Below are 19,572 nucleotides of genomic sequence, written 5' to 3' on the forward strand. Positions count from 1 at the left end.
CGCCCCCATGAATGTTTGATGGGCCGGGGCTCAGCAGGGAGCGGGAGATGAAATATCAAACCCCACTCCTGGCCCAGCGTCCCTGGCTCCAAACCTCCCCACTTCGATCACGGTGGGGTAGCAGTGCATTTTCCCCCTCCTTTAGCCCCAAAAAATTGGGTAGGGAAAGGGAGCACTTGGGAATTTGACTCCACCACGTGGGGAAGGCAAGGATGCTGCCATTCCTGCCACGAGCACGCCCGTCCTCCGCCCTGAGATTGCAGGGGCCGAGGCAGCAGCGGCGGCGTCGGGTTCCCCCCTGCACCACCAGGTTGATAAATAATTGACCGTTAATCAGGGCCGGGCCTAATTACCCGGGAGTAACCGGAGAGGAGATGGGGCCGGAGAGCGCAGCCCTGCTTCAGGCGGTGCCGGTGCTGGACATGGCGCCATGGAGCGTGGCCGGGCAGTGCCGCCGCCTTGGAGGGGGCCCTGGATCCTGTGCCTGCTGCCGGCGCTGGCGGGGGGTGAGCAGGGACCCCTCCCCGCATTCCCAGGGTGGGGGGCGAGCAGGGGCCTGACCTGATGGACACGCTGCCCCGGGGCAGGGCAGCCGCTGGTGGCCGGCGAGGCGGCCTACGAGGAGTGGCAGGTGACGGGCGTGCGAGGCCGGGCGGTGCAGCTGAGCTGTGGGCTGGTGGCCGCGGCCCCGCCAGCCGTGGTGTTCTGGAGCTTCACGCCGCGGGGCGAGGGGCCGCCACGGGCCGTGGCCGTGGGCTCGGGCCGGGACGTGGTCGTGGCCCCCGGAACGGGGATGCTGGGCCGGGTGACGCTGCACAATGGGACGCTGGAGCTGCGGGAGCTGCGTGTGGCTGCCCAGGGCCGCTTCCTCTGCCAGGGGCTCTTCCCGGAGCGGGGCCGGCTCCGCGTGGGATACGCTGCCGTCCTCCTGCGTGTCCTGGGTAAGCCCCCACCGTGGCCACCCTGAGGGGCCCTGCTGGCCATCAGTGGCTGGCATCGTTCCCCCCTGCACCACGGTCAAGCACCCCTTGCCTGAGAGCCAACAGAGCTGTCCACTGGCCAGTGGAACACCCCACTAGCCAACAAAGGGCTCCACCAGTCAGTAAAGAGTGGCACTAGACAGCATAGTGCCTTGCTAGCCGGTGAAGGGCCCCCCTAGCCAATGGAGAGCCCCACTAGCCAACAAGGTGGTTCACTAGCAAGTGTAGCACGCCACTTGCCAACAAAGTACCCCACTAGTCAGCAGAGTACCCTGCTCGCCAACCTAGTCTGTCACTAGTCAGCAAAGCCCCCTACTAGCCAACATAGCACCCCACTAGCCAATATGGCATTCTACGAGCCAAGCTTGCTCAAAACCAGCCAACATAGCACCCACCAGCCAACAAAGAGCCCATTAGCCAACCTAAAGCCCCACTAGCCAGCCCAGCACACCACTAGCCAGTGAATAGTGAATCCCCCTTGCCCCCAGCCAGTGTAAGCCCCTACTGGCAAACGTAGCAGCTCACTAGCCACCTTCATTTCCTTGCCCTGGCCACCTCAGCATCCCACCACCCTTAACTGGTCTCAGCAGCCATTCCACCCAGTCCCCATGGCCACAATAGGGATGCCACTCACTAGCCCGTGGGTGTCCTCACTAACCATCCTGCTGTCTGCTACACCACCTCACCTGACCAATCATCTGGGCTGGGAGTGGGGGACGGGTGGGCCCGGGGTGGGGTCCTGCTGTCTGTGGGGGCCGCTCACAACTCAGTGCCCCCAGTGCCCGTCTCCAAGCCCTTCGTGCGGCCGACGGCGGCGGCGGCAGCGGAGGGGGCAGCAGTGACCCTGGCGTGCACTGTGCGGGAAGGGACAGAGCCGCTGAGCTTCTCCTGGCAGCACCAGCAGCCCCGGGGGGGTCCCTCAGTGTCCCCCGCGGGGCCGGGGGGCTCCGGGGCAGAGCTGCGCCTGACGCCCGCCAACCGCAGCCACACGGGCTGGTACCTCTGCACCGTCAGCAACGAGGTCAACAGCCACACCAGCGAGCCCGTCTACCTGGACATCGTCTGTGAGTGCCCCGGGCACCGCCCTCACGGGGGGCCTCAGCCACCAGCTGGGGGGGCATCTTCGGGGCTGGAGATGCCAACGTGGCACCTCCAACGTGGCATGTCCCCTCTGTGGGGACAACCCCGTGGCTAAAGGACCCCTGTGTGCCCGCAGACGGCCCCGACGAGCCGGCCATCAGTGTGGAGCCCTTCTCCCCCGAACAGGGGGGCTTCTCGGCGGGCGAGCGGGAGGACGTGGTGCTGAGCTGCCTGGCTCCCTCCAACCCCCCCAGCCGCTACGTCTGGCTGCACAACGGTACCCAGGTGCACGTCGGCCAGACCTACATCATCGCCGCCATCGCCCGCGCCCAGGCGGGCACCTACACCTGCCTGGCCGAGAACACCCACCTGCAGACCCGCACCCAGGCCACCATCGTCCTCACCGTGTATTGTAAGTAACGCCGCGGGGCCCCCTGGGTGAGAAGGACCAGCGCAGCTCCCTGGTGAGGATGTGGGCGAGAGGGGCAGTTTGAGGGGGTTGGGGGGGAGCCCCCAGCCTCCCCCAGCGCTGATGGTCTCCTGCAGATCCACCAGCCGGGAGCCCCAGCTGCTCTGCCGTGGCCACCAGTGACCTGCAGGACGTGGCCCTGCGGTGCCGCTGGCTCGGGGGCTTCCCCCTGGCCCAGCTGCGCTGGGTGGGCTCCCTTGAGGAGGAGAAGGAGGAGGAGGAAGAGGGGGTGATGGGGACCAGTTTTTCCATGGCCACCAGGATCCAGCCAGGGGCAGCCACAAGGAACAGCAGCTCCTTCTCCTGCCTGGCTTCCCACCCCGCGCTGCCGCAAGGGGCTGCATGTGGGACCACCCTGTGTGAGTGACAATGGGTCCATTTGCCCCCCCAAGCCCCTTCCTGACCCCCCGTGTCACCCCAGAGCCGCGGTGACCCCCGTGCCACGGCCACACCACAGGAAGGGCACCCCAGGGTGCTCCTGGGACATCCGGCACCCCCAGCTTGCTCCAAAATGGGGATCCCCACGGTGCAAAGCCGTGCAAAAGCCCCCATGTCCTTGGCGGGGGGAGATGCTATCTGCTTTTTCGGGGTGCTTTGGCACAGCGCGGCAGTGCCCCGCCCCGACACCGCTCCATCCCGCAGGGGTCCCGTCGGGCAGCCCCACCTGCGCGGCAGCGGCCACCAAGGGTGACGAGTACGTGATGCTGCAGTGCCGGTGGGAGGGGGGCACGCCACCCGTCACCCTGCACTGGCGGGACGGTGGCGGCCGGGCCTTGGGGGACCCCACACCCTCCACCGCCGTCCTGGTGCTGAGCACCGAGGGCAGCCTGGGGGGCCAGGAGTTCGTCTGCGCTGCCGCCCACCCGCTGCGGGGCCCCGCCGAGTGCCACCTGCGCCTGGGTAAGCCCGCCCCGCGCCCGGTGCTCCCACCGTGCCACCGGGCCGTGTTGGGGTGGCACGTCCCTGCCCGCACTGTCCCCCTTCTCGCCGAGCAGAGGTCCCCGATCTGGAGGCGGCGAGCGAGGTGGCGGTGCTGGAGGGCGGCGAGGCGCTGCTGACCTGCCGGCAGCGCGGCACCAGCGCCAGGCTCAGCGCCACCGTGGCTTGGTACGACCCCAAGGAGCGGGAGGTGACGCCGGGGCTGGCCAAGTATCGGCTGGAGCAGGGAGAAGCGTGGCTCAACCTCACTGTCCTGGACGCCGAGTGGCCGGGGGACGGCGGGATCTACCGCTGCGCCGCGACCAACGCCGTGGGCACCGCCAGCCTCCCCGTCCGCCTCCGCGTGGACCGTGAGTCCTGGCAGGGCTAGGGGTGGGTCCCCTAAGGCGGGCTGGGGGCATCAACCCCCTCCTGCCGGGTTCCATCTCTCCGCAGGGTACCCGACCCCCCCCAACGTCACCATCAGCAAGCTGCGCTACACGCGGGCGCGCACCGAGGTGCAGCTGGAGTGGCGCACTCAGGGCACCGGCAACCTCACCGGCTTCGTGGTGCAGCGGCGTCAAACCAAGAAACCCCTCCGAGAGGCGCCCAGCCCCTGGGAAACGGCTGCTGGCAACATCGAGCCCCACTCCCGCGACCGGCGCCTGGGGGGGCTGGACCCCGCGGTGCTCTATGCGTTCCGCGTCCTGGCCGTCAACCACCGCACGGCCGGGCACCCCTCCGAGGTGCAGACGCCAGGTGAAGTGGGCAGGGGCTGCTGTTCCATGGGGGCAGAGCAGGGTTTGAGTGGAGAAGGGCAACGTTTCCATCCCGGTGGAGCTGAGGAGCTGAGTGTGAGCAGCCGTCAGTAGGTTTTCAGAGCGAACAGGCGCAGGCTCTCACGGTCCATGGCGTTTCTGGGCTCTGCCCGTCCCTGCTGCCTGCCATACTCCCTCTGCTCTCTTCCAGCTGAGCCTCCCTTCGAGGCCTACCCGGCGGTGACGGGGGCGGCGGTGGCCGGGATGCTGGTGGCCACCGCAGCGTCGCTCCTGGCCGTGCGCTGCATCGCCCGCCACCGGGAGACCCTCCCACGTGAGTGCCAGCCCTGGGGCTCTTGTGGGCTGGAGCCCTGTCCCCCACACCTCACGTTCTTCTGCTTCCCCAGGGCTGCACGACCTGCTCTTCCGCACGTGAGTGCCCAAATCCCTCTGCCCCACTGTTCCCAAGCCCCGGCGCCAGCGAGACCCTCGCCTGTCCCCCCAGGGCCGGTCCTGGCGCCCAGGAGCCCGTGGACACGCCGGAGGATGCCGAAGCAGCCGCGAGCGGGGAGGAGGAGACAGCACCAGCAGCGGGAGATGTGCCTGCCCCCAGCACAGCAGCAGGTACCCGCACCCTGGGGTGAGCCGAGGGCTGAGCCACCCGCCCCGGTGACACCTGGTGGCACCGGGGCTCTCCCACCCCTGCAGAGCCGCTCTCGGCACCGCCGGGCACCACCGATGACCCACCAGCTGATGTCACCATCACCGCGACGGCGACGCCCTGACCATCCGGCTTTTTCCTCTTGATTTCCCCTTCCTCCTCTCGTTCCACAGCACGGGACGGCAGCGCCCACCCACCTGTGCCACGTCAGGGGGGGAGGCAGCTGGCTCCGAGTGCCGCACCCGGAGAAAGCTCCTCCGGCTCAGCCTCGGGCCTGCAGTTACCGCTGGAGCTAAAATAAATATTTAGGCTACAATAAATAGTTTCTCACCGATGGCAGCAAAAATCCCTGAGGGCCGAAGTGCAGCACTCAGGCCCAGGGCTGAGGTTGGACAGGGATGCTGCTCTGGGACTGTGCTGAGTTTTCTGTGGTGCAAAAACAGCCACGAAGATTTGGGGGGCAGGGAAAGGGTCTCATCTTCACCCCAAGCTCCCCATTTTCGGGCCAAACCACAGCAGGATAAAAACAGTGACTGGTGATGGTTTTTCCCCACGATGATGCAAGCATGGAGGGAGGCAGGGTCTAAGGAATGTGTCAGGCACTTCCCAGCCTTCCTCAACCCTCATCATTTGGTGTCTGTGGAAACAGGAGCATTTGGGCCATTTGTCCTATATTTGGTTAATTATCCATTGGGAAGTATCAAGTGACACCTCAATCAGTGCCCACACACCATCCATACCCACTCTAGATAGAGTAGCATCACCCCTAAAAATACACACCCTATCCCAAACCCCTGCAAAACAGCATCATATCCAAATACATAACATTTCCAAGGGATATTACAGATTCTCTGGAAAACAGAGCGTCTTTATCCAACACACCCACGATACAGGGGGGGATTTAAGCAAGGTCGTTTAAAACCGTGGTTAAATCTCAGTGTTTGGGGTGAAACGAAGCAACCAGAGCTAAACCCCAACCTCTCCATCAGAAAAGGGGAAAGCCTCGCAGCAGGTCTCGTGAAGGGAAAGTCCAGACTGCAAGGAGGAGACAAGCAAAGGGGGAAGAGGGGACTCTGTGGTGGCTCCGGGATACACGCCAGTCAAAGCCCATGGGTGTGAGGTCTGGGGTTTGCAGGGAACTTCAGAATAAGGCAGCTCTGGCTGGGAGGATCCAAAACCCTAAAAAAAAAAAAAAAAAAAAAAAAGGCAGAAAAATAAATACAACCATAAATAATGCAAGAGAAGAGAGAGAAGAGGAAGAGAAGGCAAGGCTTTGGGAAGAGCTCACTGCGACCTTCCAGTACCTGAAGGGGGCTTATAAACGGGGGCTAAAACTTTCTATATAGGCAGATAGTGACAGGGCAAGGGGGAATGTTTTCCCACTGACAGAGGGCAGGGTTAGATTGGATAGTGGGAAGAAATCCTTCACAGGGAGGGTGATGAGGCCCTGGCACAGGCTGCCCAGAGCAGCTGTGGCTGCCCCATCCCTGGAAGTGTCCAAGGCCAGGTTGGATGGGGCTTGGAGCAACCTGGGCTGGTGGAGGGAGTCCCATGGCAAGGAGTTGGAATGAGATGAGCTTTAAGGTCCTTTCCAACCCAAACCCTTCTGGGATTCTATGAAAAAGAAAAAGCCCACCCCAGCACTGGGAACAGCCCACGGAGACACGGTTGCCAAAGCAGATCTCAAGCACTTCCTTCTTGCACAGGCATCGCTCCCCAAAATCCACGACTGGTGGAGCTGCACCTGTAGCCTGAGCTCCCCGAAGGGTTTGGAGCAGCCACAGCCAGGCCAGCACGGCCTCCTACTTTTCCAGCCTGGCCAGGAACACACTGCTCCGTGCAAAGGTGCTGCACATGCGTCGTCCCGGGGCAGCCGTAACTGTAAGTTATGCACCTCATTTCTGGGATCATGTGCTCGTGAGTTGGGTGGGGGGAGGGAGTGCTTTACAAGCACCAGGTTGTTTTATTTTCTGGGATTAAATTTGGAAAGGAAAAAGAAAAAAACCTACCCAAGCCCTGCAGTTAAGGTTGCAACACCTCCCTCGTGCTGTGTCCGGGGCGGGCGGGTTCCTGACAGCCACGCTCAGGGCCGGTGAGAGCTGCTCCAACACAACTGGTTTCATTTTGGAGCTATCCAAGCTGTTAGTGTTCCCTCAAACCAAGAGTAGAACTGGATTTTGTCTTCTGTGAGCAGGAAGGTGAGACAGGCTGGATTTGCACCTGTACTTCTGCAGACATAAGGGTTATCAAGCACCTGAAGACACAGTCACCGACCCAAGCTCTGCTTCAAGCTGTGCTGGACAGACTCAGCTGAGGCTCGTTTTTCTTATTTATCTTCTCATTTCCCCATCGAGATCTTCCCAGAGAAACCGAAAGAGGAGGGGATGTGTTCATGGAAAGGATGGTTTGAGCAGCACGTCGCTGAGCTGCCGGGGAGGTGGCAGCCATCGGTCACAACATCAGACCTGCTCAAATCCCTGTCCCGGGCTCCTCAGAAGCGCTTCTCACACTGGTAACATGCCACGGAAACACACTCCACATTTCCCATCCTCGTTCTTTATATTATTACAATTCTTTTTTATACATAAAACCAGGCTAGTTTCGCAGGGTGTGAGGGGGGGAAAAAATAACAAAAAAAAAAAAAGGGATTTCAAGGCATAAATAATATAAAAAGGCAACCATTTTGAAAACCAAGATACATTCATATGACACTACTACAAAAAATAAATAGTGACTCTCTCTGTTATAATTAACATCCCCCCATCACTCCCTCTCAGCGACACTGGCAGTTCCTGGCTTTAAGTGGGGACAACGGTCACTTCCTCAGGTTTCCCGCAGCTGGAGCTGCCGAAGATCCCCAGAACTGTTTAAGGTGACTCTGGATGAACTCCATCCTGGTTTTTCCTTACAGTCCTTGGAAACAGGCTGCAGAATGAGGGGACTCCAGCTCAAAATGTGGTTCGATGTTTCTGAGTGCACGCAGCTGTTGCCTGTGAAGCAAGAACAGGGCGGGTGGTTGTTGTTGGGGTTTTTCAGCAAATCCTCTCTGTCAGCTCAACAGACCCACATGCCCCCAAAATTCCTAATTCCAATGGGTGATGCTCTCTGGGCTCAGGCTCATTCCCACTGTACCAGGCACAAGCACAGGGCATCGGCTCTGTCCTGGCACAGCACTGCTATGGAACAGCTCACACGGGTGAGGTCAGCCCAGCTCCCTCCCTGTGCCTGTTCCTGCCTCCAGGATGGCTCTGGGCCCTCAGGAATGCCTGCTCATTAAGGAAAACTCCATTAGGCAGCTTTTCAGCAGTGTTGGAGCCCACTGGTGCCCTGTGGGGGCAGCATCAATCAGTCACAGCCTCGTTATGTGCTGGATGAGGGCCGTTTAGAGCCATCAGTCACAAGGACATGACAGAACCAGGCACAAGGCGGGGACACTCAACCTTCCTCAAAGAGCCATCTCTTTTGTGAGCCTAATTACCAGCTTCTCCACGATCCATTAAGGACCCTACAGCTGCCCTACAGAACATTGCCGGCCCCAGAGCCAGGTGCTGCCCTCCCCGGGGTGCCTCACCGTCCATGCAGTCCCTGCTCACGCCCTGCTGGCAGCAGGGGTGCCGGGCGGGCTCCGCGCTCTCCTCGCCGTCCTCCTCCAGCCGGGCGCCGCACTCGGGGCCGGCCGAGGCCAAGCACATGGCCACCATCACGTGGGGGCTCAGGGGCTTCATCTCCACACCGTCCTGCTGGAAGGGTGCTCCGAGGGGCACCACGGGCAGGGCGGCGCTGCCGAAAGCGCCGTTGGTTTTGGTGAAACACCTGCGGGCGGGACAGAGGCCACAGTTACTCAGAGCGGCTTCTTTCCCCCCCGCCCCGTTATCTTGAGAAAGCGCAACTTTGAAGTGCTTTACCACATGTCAACAGTCAAATCAGTTTTAAAGATATTTTTGGAGCAATCCTGACATCAAGAAAAGGACCGAGTGGGTTTTTTTCCTCCCAACAGACAGCTGAAAACATTCGAAACACGCTCAGTTCCTTCCCCCATCGATTGTGACCCAATGACCTGACTTGTGAGTCCATTTCTCCATCAAAGCAACCCCACAAAACACATTTTTGCTGCCAAGATAAAGAGCTCAAATTTTGAAACGCAAGCAGCAAACTTATGTACCTTGGAAAAAAATACTAAGTGTTATCAGAGTGAACGCAAATCAGAAAAATAGATGCAAGATTATAAATTTAACCCCCTCTTCTGCTCTCCAAGTCAGATTGTGGCCCTCCAATACGTATGTAAGGCTGTGGAATTGAAGCTGAAGTGGTGAATCCATTGTTACAGCTGAGGTATTTAACCTTTAACCAAAAAGGAGCAGGACTTTGACACATGTACCACTGCAGCAGGCAGGGAAAACGCCTCAGTGTTTGCAACGTGGACAACCTGGCCTCAGGGAACATTTTTATAAACAATTCCTACATAAGAAAACACCCTCCCCCCAAATATTCCACTTCAGTGCGGTTTTAGACAAAAACATCATTATCCCAAAAGGAAAAGGTTTACTTGTAGAGCTGCCACAAACTTTGGGAAACTACCCCCCAGAACTCTTCCTTGTTGTGCGGCGCAAGACAGAGATGGATCCGCAGATAAAAGCATGGAAATAAGGATGGAGAGTGTTCACACCCACCAGAGATCCTCCAAAACACTCCCACAAAGGCTAAACAGGCTTCAGGTTTTTATGTGCTGATACAGGTACAACTCTGAGTATCCTCCTCTTTTTTTCCTACCAAGTGTAAATCCATTCCTTGCCTGCTCTGCTCACAGGGACCAGTCCAGTGCACTTGCTCTGGGCTGTCCCTGGGGCTGCCTGAGCCTGGCATCTGGAAATGAAAAACCTGCTCCCTGGGACATGGCTGCTCAGGTGCTGGCTTGGTGTGCTGCTCCACAGTGATTCCGGCCCAAAACTGAGGAGGGATGATGGAATATGGCTGGAAGAGGAGGGGAATATGGACTGGGACATCAGCAGTGCCAGGGCAGCAGCCAGCAGAGCCACCTCCAACAGCAGGGGAGCCCTGAGCACCTCAGCACTGAGCTCAGACAGGTTTAAAAGCTTGGTAGTCTCAGCAAGGTCCTGCCCAAGTCTCAGAAACCACTTTTATGCCTTTAAAAAAGCCAGGGCAATGCATAAAAACATCACACTCCAGGGACCTGCCCTACAGGAGCCTCAGTTCACACCTGAAACCTGATCAAAACCCGTGATCAGCTTTGCCAAACTGAAAGAGCAACAAAACATTCAACAACAACACGAATAAACTTGCTAGAGGAGGAACTGGTGCAAGTTTCCCTTCCTGCAGATGGTTCATGTGCAAAGCCAAAACAGGGGACAAGGGGCATCCCTCCCCTCCCAAAAGCCACGAGGATGGAGCAGCACCAAGCTTCATTTTCAACCTTCTCTCTCCTATTTTGTCCTTCTGCTCCTGTAACTGCCTCCAAAATCATTATTCCAAGTACCAAAATACCACAGAAGCCACTGAAGAATCCACATGAAACACATCTGGCCTTCAAACAAATCCATTTATTAGTTTGCCTTTCTCTCCGCAGAAGTTTTGACTGCACTCACTTATTATTTGGAAAAAAAGCTCAGAGAAACCCATTAGAAATGTTTGGGTTTACATGTTTCTGGGGGTTCTTCTTAAAGATACAGAGGTTGGTATAGTTCTCTGTATTATTGTAGGGGCTTGAAGGATGTTTCCAGACAGCAGTTCAGCTTTTTAAGCTTAAATAACCACACTGTGATGGAAACTAGCCATGGGGATATCCAGAGCAGAGTGTGCAGCAAGAGTGATGTAAAATCCCTGCTGCAGAAAACACATTTTCTATCAGTTCTCAGTGCTAAAACCCCACCAAACCATAACCTAAATAAAGCATAATTTAGATGAAAGCACTGGAAAAACAAGCTGATACACTTGAAATATGCATTTCACATTTCTGATCAAAACACAGTGAATTTGCAAAGAGGGATTTGCAAAAGTGTAAATTCCTCTGCAGCCACCAGGTATCTCGAGAGTTTTAACACAAAAGCACCAGGGAAGAAAAAAAGATCAGTTCTCAATCCTGTCAACCACAAGCTTTGTCCACAATAGCAAAGCAGGTCTCCAGGTTTCAGCAGCTTCTCCCTCTGGCAAGGCTCCACGAGCAGTTAGGAAGGATAAAGTGCTAATTTAAACAGAAGATCCAGGGATTTCAGCACTGGAATAATAAAACCGAGATGGCTATTGCTGAAAACAGCTATGAAATATGTTGAACCCCTAGGATTCATTTGCACATGGTCACAATTCAAATAACTGTTGAATTCAACCCAAACCACAGCAACAGCTCCGGGTGTTTGGTGGCAATGGGTCGGTGAGGAATTTGTGGCGCCAAGGCCACGTGCACCCACAACGCTCCTGAGCTGGAGACCCTTCTACAGATACTTCTACCTGATCTCCCTGTCCTCCTGGGCTGCAGAGGGAATTGCCTCTTCCAGCACAAAAGGTGCAGTGATTCCAGGATGGGATGAGGAGGAGGTTCTCTTTCCACCAACAGGAGCCCAGAGGGAGGGAACAGCCCTTACCTGCGCCACAAGGTTAAATAAAAACAAGGAAAAGACTCCAGCCCCCAAACCCCACTTGCCAAAGCCTGCTGACATGACTGCACTAACCCACCAGGCCTTCCTCCTCCTCCTCCTCCTCGCCCTGGCCATACACCCAGCTCCCTGGTGGAATGCTCAGGCATGATCTGGTCCGACCCCATTCCCCTCTCCCATGTCCTCCTCCCATTCCCCCGTGCCGGGGCAGGAGCTGAGCAGAGGTTAATGGCCCCCTCTGGGGAAGGGATGCAAGGGATGAGTTGTTTCTCTATCAAGCAGTCAAATATAGAAGGGGGATGTGAAAACTCAGAGTTCAGGCCCCGCTGATGACCCGTCTGGCAGGAGCAGTGCAGTTGCAGAGGATGGAACCCACTCCCTGCTTTCTCAGGGTAAAAAGGAGCAAGTAAAAAATTAAATGTGCTTAAAACCGGAACGCAAACTCTTAACGACAGCGTAACACATATGGCATGTTCCAAGTCACAGCGAGTCACAGACATCCTGGGGAGAGCTGCTGCAGAGCCTGCTGGAAAACACACAAGTGGTGTGTGAGGGAACGTGCTGGGCTTCCCTGGAGACCTGTTGGGACACTGGTCCGGGCAAGGCGTGCCCAGCTCCACGTGCGAGCAGCAGCTCATCAGCATTACACTATCACGCATACATTTATGGAAGGAAGAAGGATTTAAAGCCTGTTATAAGTGACATTTAAAAAGTAAACCCATGAAAATAAAGTGAACACATTTTTTGCCTTCAAGAACAGCTTATTTGTGCAACAGGAGCTGGACTCGGTGTTATTTGCAGGTCCAACTCAGAATATTCAATGATTCAATGATTAATTTCAACTCAGCTTCTCCAGATGCACACCTAAAGGCAGCTGAACATTTTAACAATACAGAAAAATCAAAGTATGATTGAAAAAAAAGACCAGAATTTACAAGTCAGAGTAGCCCAGCTTGTCTGACTTTCAGTCCTATTTACAGTCATTAAAATAACAAGAGATTTAGTCAGAAGCCTGAAAGGATATTCATTAAAACTTCCAAAAGCGAAAACCCTAATGATGTTTATTAGGTTCCTGACTCCCAGATACAACATAGAAGATAGATTTTCCCTTATTCTATCCAAGAATCCTTTTTCCCATGAAAAAAATCTTATCCCACACTGACAGTCGCTGGTCACACTGCTCCTGAATGCCTTGAAGAACCTCAAATTCCACTTTTTACAAAGAATAGCATTGTGAAGGAAAAGGGGCAACTGCAGTTGGTCGGTGCTCTTAAGGGAATGGCAGGAAGTGTAAAATGCAGAAGACCAATTAAATCCGATTTGACAAACTCCACATGGAATGATCTTGTTATCTCAAAGCTGAAGAAAACACAGGAAGTCAGGATTTTAAAAAACTCCAGTGCCCAACCTGCTTTGCTTCCTAGAGAGCCTCAGAGGAGCGTGTTGAGCAAAGTGAGCTCTGGGGGTTTAACAACTTGTTTTATTCCACCCCACGGACAATTCTCAACTGTTCTCCGAGCCATGCCCTGACACGCAGCTCCTCGTGCCCTGGGCCGGAACTCCAGCTCTCAGCTTTTGTCAGTCCCAGCTCCACCACAGCACACAGAGCCAGGGCTGCTCTGGGGGCAGGTCCTGCCTTCGTGCAGGCCATTCCTCACCTGTTATTGTTCCGGCAATTCCGGCAGCTGATGCACTCCGAGGGGTCAGCCTGCGGCACTGCCGAGTACATCCCGCCACCCTGCAGCAGGAAGGATTAACAGGGAATTATTAAAAATCAGATCACTATAAGAACATCCAAGGGAGGTGCTTGGGAGGCAGCTCAGCTCCTTGCCTTGTTTTTCCCACTCCAGTCACCTTATCAATGCCCCGCTCTGGGCCGAACGCAGCACAGCAACACTGAGCGATTGTCCAAAGGCCAGGGGAGGGCTTTGCCAGCGTGTGTGTCAGGGAAAAGTAAATAACTGCAGCTTAGACAAGTATGTGGTCATTTCCCTGGTCTGTTTTCAGCTTAATATGCTGAGGTTTAATTTAATAAACACACTGTAAATATGTTTATTTTTAACGCTGATGACAGACACGAAAACGAATTGCTGTTCATTAGCACACCAGGCTCGTTTGGGGAGACAGGGGATTAAATTTGGAGGGCTGATGTCACACACAAACCCATCCCACTTTCCTGTAATTACTCCGATTAGATCAGTTTACTTCGCTACACTGATTTTTGAATCGTTTCGTATTTGTACAGATGGGGTAATTCCTCAGCCAGCAATGACTCGGGGTGCGAGGGATTTTGTGTTGTTGGTTTTGGCTGAGGGGGCCATTACAAGCCAGTCGAAATGCCCAGATTAACACATACCTCATTGTTAGGGACCAGGCGGACAGTGCTGCGGGAGCCGCTCGGAGCGGGGTGTGGAGCCAGGATCCCGCACCGGGCTCCAGGAGGGAGCCGGGCAGGGGAGACTCACCTGGCTTTTGGCAGTTCAAGTGGTAGGGAACTTCTAACAACCCCTATTTTTGCACAAACAGGGCTTGTCCTGAAGTTTTTGAAGGATAGGGAGCACTGAGGAAATGCCTAATTAGTCTTGATTGCCATCCTGGCCAGTTTCTCCTTTCCTCATTTAGCCCAATCACTGAAACAATGAAGAGCGGCCTAACGAGGATGAGAACATCCTGTTCCCCTGCGCTGCCTCGCCCACGTGCCAGTCCCGGGCCTGCTCCGTGGGCAGAGATCCTGTGACTCAAACTTTCTACAACGAGGAGTGGGGAACAAAAAACTCAGCCCCGTCACCTACAGACAGCGGCGCTGTGTGGACAGCTTGTGGCACGGAGGAACTCCAAGCACTGAGACCTCTGTCACCACACATCTATTTCCCTCTTTCTCCCCAGCCCCCCAGAAAACAAAAATAGGAGGGACAAAACATCAATGCAAGCCCCCAGGCTTTCTCACAGGCGAGCACCGCAAACGTTCTCTCCCTGAGGGCTTGGAGACTTCTGGAGAGTTTCACCCACTGGGAGGTTGGACAGGTCCAAAAAACCCAGTTTGGGCCTTGGGTGCTCTTGAAAACAACCAAAAACGGGCACTTCTTGCAGGCCGAGGACAGAATCAGGTGAAAAACTGACAGATCTGGGCTGAAACAGGAGGGAACTGAAGTGGCAACTACTGTGCAAGTGCTAATTTGTTGTTCAATAAAATGAAGGGCTTGTGCTCAATTACCAACACAAACAATAGGCCCATTTTTTTTCTCCAGAAACAGCATGGGTTATTCAGACTTTTGAACTTTTTCTTTCAGTTTTCCTGGGCAATGTTCACAGTTTTGAGTAAGTTTAGTAAGTTTGAATGCAAGCCATCTGTTTCCATAGACAATAATGAAATCATTATTCTCTCTTGGAAACGGGACACGTTTCAGCAAATGAAGTATTTTTCCACAGCATACAAAGGCTGGATCGCAGACTGAAATTAGTTTTTAATTTTATTTTCAATTTCAAAACAAAAAACGAGCCTGTCTCAACAGTCACAAACAGGAGACTGAAAAAAAAAAGAAAAAGCAGCAGCGTTATTGCACTGCTGCAGTTCAAGATGTATGGGGCACTTCATTCCACGGAACCTCCTGCTCCATTCGTGCTTTGCCATAATTAATAGCATTGCTCAGAGTTACAGATCTGAAACAGGTGGGGGAAAAACGGGTGATCCATAAAGCTGCAGAATAAGCAGCTATAATTAAATCTATTTAACTTGGAGATTGAGAAATACCATATGTACGAGTAAAGGATCTCAGCCCAGCACTGAGGCATTCTCAGAGCTTACATGCTGTTAGGAGGAGGGTAGAGGCAGATTTCCCAGAGTAAGTGGAATTCTTGCTGTCATCTGATATCCTCAAATGAAAACCATGATGTTTGTATCACAAATATCAGCCCAGTTGCTTCCTCTGGGATAAAGAATTCAGTGGAACTGGCTGTTATCAATGGATGAGTATTCCCCCACCCAAATTAAGTCTGCTTGCACAGCCCCTGAGTAAATCCCAAGGTCTGTGCTGAGCCTCCCACCCGCTGTAGGAGCTTACGTTCACGAGGTGGTGGGGGTGTTCATAGTCCACATGTGTCCTGGACAGGGAGTTGGTGTGCCCTGGGTACAGTCCTGCTCCTCCATTCGTGATCCCGTTAACTCCATTGCCAACTTTGTGGTGGGCGTGGGGGCAGCCGTTGCCGAGGCCGTTGCCGAGGAAGCTCCCGTGGATGCTGCCGTTGACGCGGCTGGTCCCGGGCAGGGTGGTGTACTCGATCATCTGCCCGGTGATATCTGCCCCTTGGTAGAGGTAGCCAGGAGGGTCATACTCTGCAAAAGACATTACTACTGAAAGCACGCCTTCGTTGCCAAGTGAGAAGCTAAAGGAGCATCCCTAAAAACTAAATAAACTTACTTTGTCTTCCTACAGCTTTTGTGAACTAACTCTGATATCCAAGTGCTCGGTATACTAGTATAGACATGGAAAACAGCCACATCCTGGAGAGCAGACCAGGAATGTTGGTCTGGAAGGACTTGGCTGACATCGGTCTCTACAAGAGCGTCCTAAAAATGGGCCATTTGTATCATCGATAGCCCCTCTGCTATCTACTCTGAGCTGCTTCCCAAAAATCTCTCTGGGCTGCAGCTGAAGGCACTATCTTATCTTGCAAGAAGTTTTGTTTCATTTCTCTCTGTCAGAGAGTAAGGACATTTAAAAATAACCACAAGTCGTGGCAAGAGCAAGGCTGATTTATGCACAAGGAACAGAAAAGGCCAGTGCAGAGATTCTGCTGGCACCAGGTTGATGGTGGGTGCAGAGCACCTTGCAAAGCTCCTGCTCCAGGCTCCTGCTTGCTACTGAACACCTGATTAACACCTCTCTGACAGACCTGGCCATTGAATGCCATCTCAGTGTGCAGGGACTGAGAGGTAATAAGGGACCTGTCCTAGTGCTGCACATTTGTTCTTTCCAGATACACTCGAGAAAGGGAGAGATCCAGGGTTTAACTCTCCACATTTAACAAGTACTTAAAATTATGCAGGCTCTGCCTCTGCAGTCAGCAGAGACCTAGGCAGGGGCTTAAAGTTAAACATAAGCTGCAAAAATTTTGCCCAGGCATTTCCCACACCATTCTCTGGATGAAACTGCGGCACAACCCTCCAGGGATGCAGCAGGGCAGGGAGCACCGGTGCAAAGCAACGGAGACATTGCCGCTCTTAAAAACCCAAATCTGCACCAAGGGCACACCTAGAAGTGCAAGTCTCTCCAGAAATGCCAGCTGGCTCCTAACAGGAAGGCGCTTCCCACCCATAAAATGCAGCATGAGCGTTACTAATTTTACCCCGATAATATTTGCACCGTGGAAGGGAAGTGGCCCCCACTCACTCTGCATGGCGCTCTGCTGCCGGTTCTTCCAGAGGCACATGGCAATGAAGACGATGAGGATGAGGACCATGACGCCCAGGACACAGCCCACAATCAGGTAGAGCATGTCACTGCTGCGCACGGGGCCGCTGGCGGGCCCGGTCCCGCTGCCCCCTGCCCGCTCCGGGGCACTGGGCGGGGTGCTCAGGTCCTTCACCGGGTACTCGGACGCTCCTGGCACGCGTTTCACTGGATGAACAGAGACAGGTATGGGCACACTCACTCACTGCGTTTTCTAAATGCTCTTTTTCGTTATGAAACGAAAATAATTACTGCAGAGTTCAAGTCCTAATGCCTCACAAAGAAAGCTTTCCAAGTCAATATTAAATCCTACAAGGAGAAGGCCAACTGCTATTGGGTAATAGCTATTTGCCTTGGAAAACGGTGATTATCCTGCCTGCTCACCCCCTCTTTGAGGTCACTGAAACTTTAATGAGCCACTCGAGGTTCGCATGGCTACAACTGCTCTAACTCCCAACTTGAAAGAGCGCAAATCTTTCCACTTCTGAGGTCAGGAAAAACCACAACACGCATTTCTCTTGCGCAGCCTTTGCCAGATGACCTACTTTTATCTGATGTGAACCCTCCTAACCCCTTTTCCAAACCATACCAAGAGCTGAGCAGAAAATCCCTAAAAACAAGATGGTAGTTTAAACCAGGAATTATATTTACATTAGTTTCCAGCACACCACAGCTCAGATTCATTTCATTTGACACTGAAAACCTAAAAGAGGTGCCTGGTTTAGGAGTGAAGCTGGTCAAAGAGACTCAAGCACCTCCATTGGAGGTATGTTGGATAAACTAGATCGCCCCTATAAGCCTGGGGGAGATGATGCATTTTAAGGAAGAGGCAGCGTGAATGACAGATTACATCTTGTCAATTTTAAAATTAGAGAAGAAAGTTATATTCCTTGCAGGAGGGAGAACAACTGTGCTCACAGTCTTGAAGCCCCGCAGCTCCTACTCCTTCCTTCAAAGGTTTCACTACTCACTTCGCTGAATTTTGATGCTTCCGCTCCCAGAGGGCTTTTTTCTTTTTTTTTTTTTTTAAAACATTTTTTCATAGCACTGCATTTGAAGTTTACTGTCTGCATTTTCCCTTTACAGCCTTACTTGGTTTTAGAGATTAAAGGAGACAGGAATCCTTCGCAAAATAAATGTGACTGCCATATCTGACACTTCCCGAGAACAGTACGAACTTTGTGCCAGAGGCATGCAGGATTAGGGATGGAGGCAGCCAACACAATCATCAATTGCTGTGGTCTGCACTTATACAACGTGTCAGAGAGCCCCCAAGACATAAAACAGACATACAAATCAATTCTGTCATCTTCAGGCGCATGGTTGTCTCCTGAGGAGAGGCCATCAGCACCGCAGAGCCAGCACTATCTCTGAGGGCAGGCAAAGCTGCAGAGCTTCGCTGAGAGCCTCGGGAGTGCAAGGGATCACTTTCCATATGTTCAAAACAATCTCAGCTTCGGAAGACAAAACAATCCTCCAAAACATTCCAGAAAATCGCAGTCATCATCGCAGCTGACTTCGGAGCTGCTCGGAGAACTCCCCACGGTGGGTATTTCGCGCCACCTCGGCTCAGCCCCGCGGCCTCACCTTTGGTCTCGCAGATCATCACGTTGCTGTACTCGCTCTCCCCACCCTCGTTATAGCACTGCATCTTAATGTCATAAGAAGTCTCAGGCTGCAGGTGATTTATCAGGTGCCACTGCTTCGTACCTGTGGGGGGAGAAGAAATAAATCAGCTGCAGATCAGTTACTCCCGTGAGCCAGAATTAGGGACAAGTGTATTGCAGGGCCCTTCTCAACCAAGTGCAGGGACATTGCAGCTCCTCCTGTTAACACAGAAGTCTTTAGTAACTGTTTATGGACTTAGCTGAAACCATGATCTATGAGTGGCATTCCTTCCCATGGCAGGGGGTTGGAACTAGATGCTCTTTAAGGTACCTTCCAACCCAAACCATTCCAAGGTTCTATAAGATTCACATTATCTTGTGAAACTGAAAATTAGAAGAACCTTTTGATGAATAAAAGTGAGTCTTTTTCACTATTGGCAATTGATTTTAAAAAAAAAAAAAAATCCTCCTCTACAAAAGCCAGAACTCACTAAAGTCAAAAAACAGACATCCAAGTGTCCACATCTGCACATTTAAATTCAACAGCAGCCCTGTGTACCCTAAACATGGAACTGCTGCACAGATGGGCTTAGGGTGGGTTATGCTGGCAATTTACAGCACACTGGGCAAATAACAAGGAAAACTGGCACAGAAAACTTGAGGAAAAACCTGGCTCTGGTAAGACCCTCTCCCAGACTGCAGCCCTCAAGGTGCGAGGTACGACTGCAGCCCCTGTGTCTCGCAGGAAGGACACATCTGGGTCGCTCAGCTTGGCCAAAAATGTGCATTTTATGAACCATCCTGGGAACCCAGCAAGGCTGTCCCAGTGCCACTGCCCCAGTGGAGCCTGAGCCCAAGCCAAGCAATCTTCTCTAATAGGACCGTTTTGTCATCTCTGGCCCCCGGCCAGCATTTCATTTAGACACCCTCCTGAAGTACTGAGCACTTCAGGATAAATCATTCCCAGTTTTTACTTTCACGGGCTTGTGACAAATTTTAATAAACAGCGACCCTTTTTTTTTTTTAAAGGAGTTTAATTAA

At 53.7% G+C, this 19,572-nt stretch overlaps 2 protein-coding genes across 2 annotated transcripts in view; one reads left to right on the plus strand and one right to left on the minus strand.

Annotated features, from left to right (window-relative positions):
* Positions 1-430: 430 nt before the first annotated feature.
* Positions 431-4,990, plus strand: VSIG10L2 (V-set and immunoglobulin domain containing 10 like 2). Its single transcript, XM_050322764.1, is given in 12 exon segments — positions 431-506; positions 588-941; positions 1,760-2,044; positions 2,197-2,472; positions 2,607-2,888; positions 3,172-3,497; positions 3,500-3,818; positions 3,904-4,206; positions 4,417-4,539; positions 4,613-4,637; positions 4,711-4,829; positions 4,914-4,990. Coding segments are annotated over 12 exon segments (2,565 nt in total).
* A 714-nt stretch (positions 4,991-5,704) lies between these two features.
* Positions 5,705-19,572, minus strand: part of CDON (cell adhesion associated, oncogene regulated) — a 55,619-nt gene continuing 41,751 nt past the window's right edge. Inside the window, exons 15-21 of the mRNA XM_050323067.1 lie at positions 18,512-18,634; positions 16,865-17,092; positions 15,536-15,807; positions 13,133-13,212; positions 8,438-8,679; positions 6,876-7,856; positions 5,705-6,045 (exon numbers count right to left, since the gene is read on the minus strand). Coding sequence (XP_050179024.1) covers positions 7,690-7,856; positions 8,438-8,679; positions 13,133-13,212; positions 15,536-15,807; positions 16,865-17,092; positions 18,512-18,634 — 1,112 coding nt within the window. The 3' untranslated portion in view covers positions 5,705-6,045; positions 6,876-7,689. The remainder of the gene's footprint in view (positions 6,046-6,875; positions 7,857-8,437; positions 8,680-13,132; positions 13,213-15,535; positions 15,808-16,864; positions 17,093-18,511; positions 18,635-19,572) is intronic.

This window comes from Myiozetetes cayanensis, unplaced genomic scaffold, assembly GCF_022539395.1.
Source record: "Myiozetetes cayanensis isolate MyiCay16 unplaced genomic scaffold, myiCay2020 scf29, whole genome shotgun sequence".
NCBI lineage: Eukaryota > Metazoa > Chordata > Aves > Passeriformes > Tyrannidae > Myiozetetes > Myiozetetes cayanensis.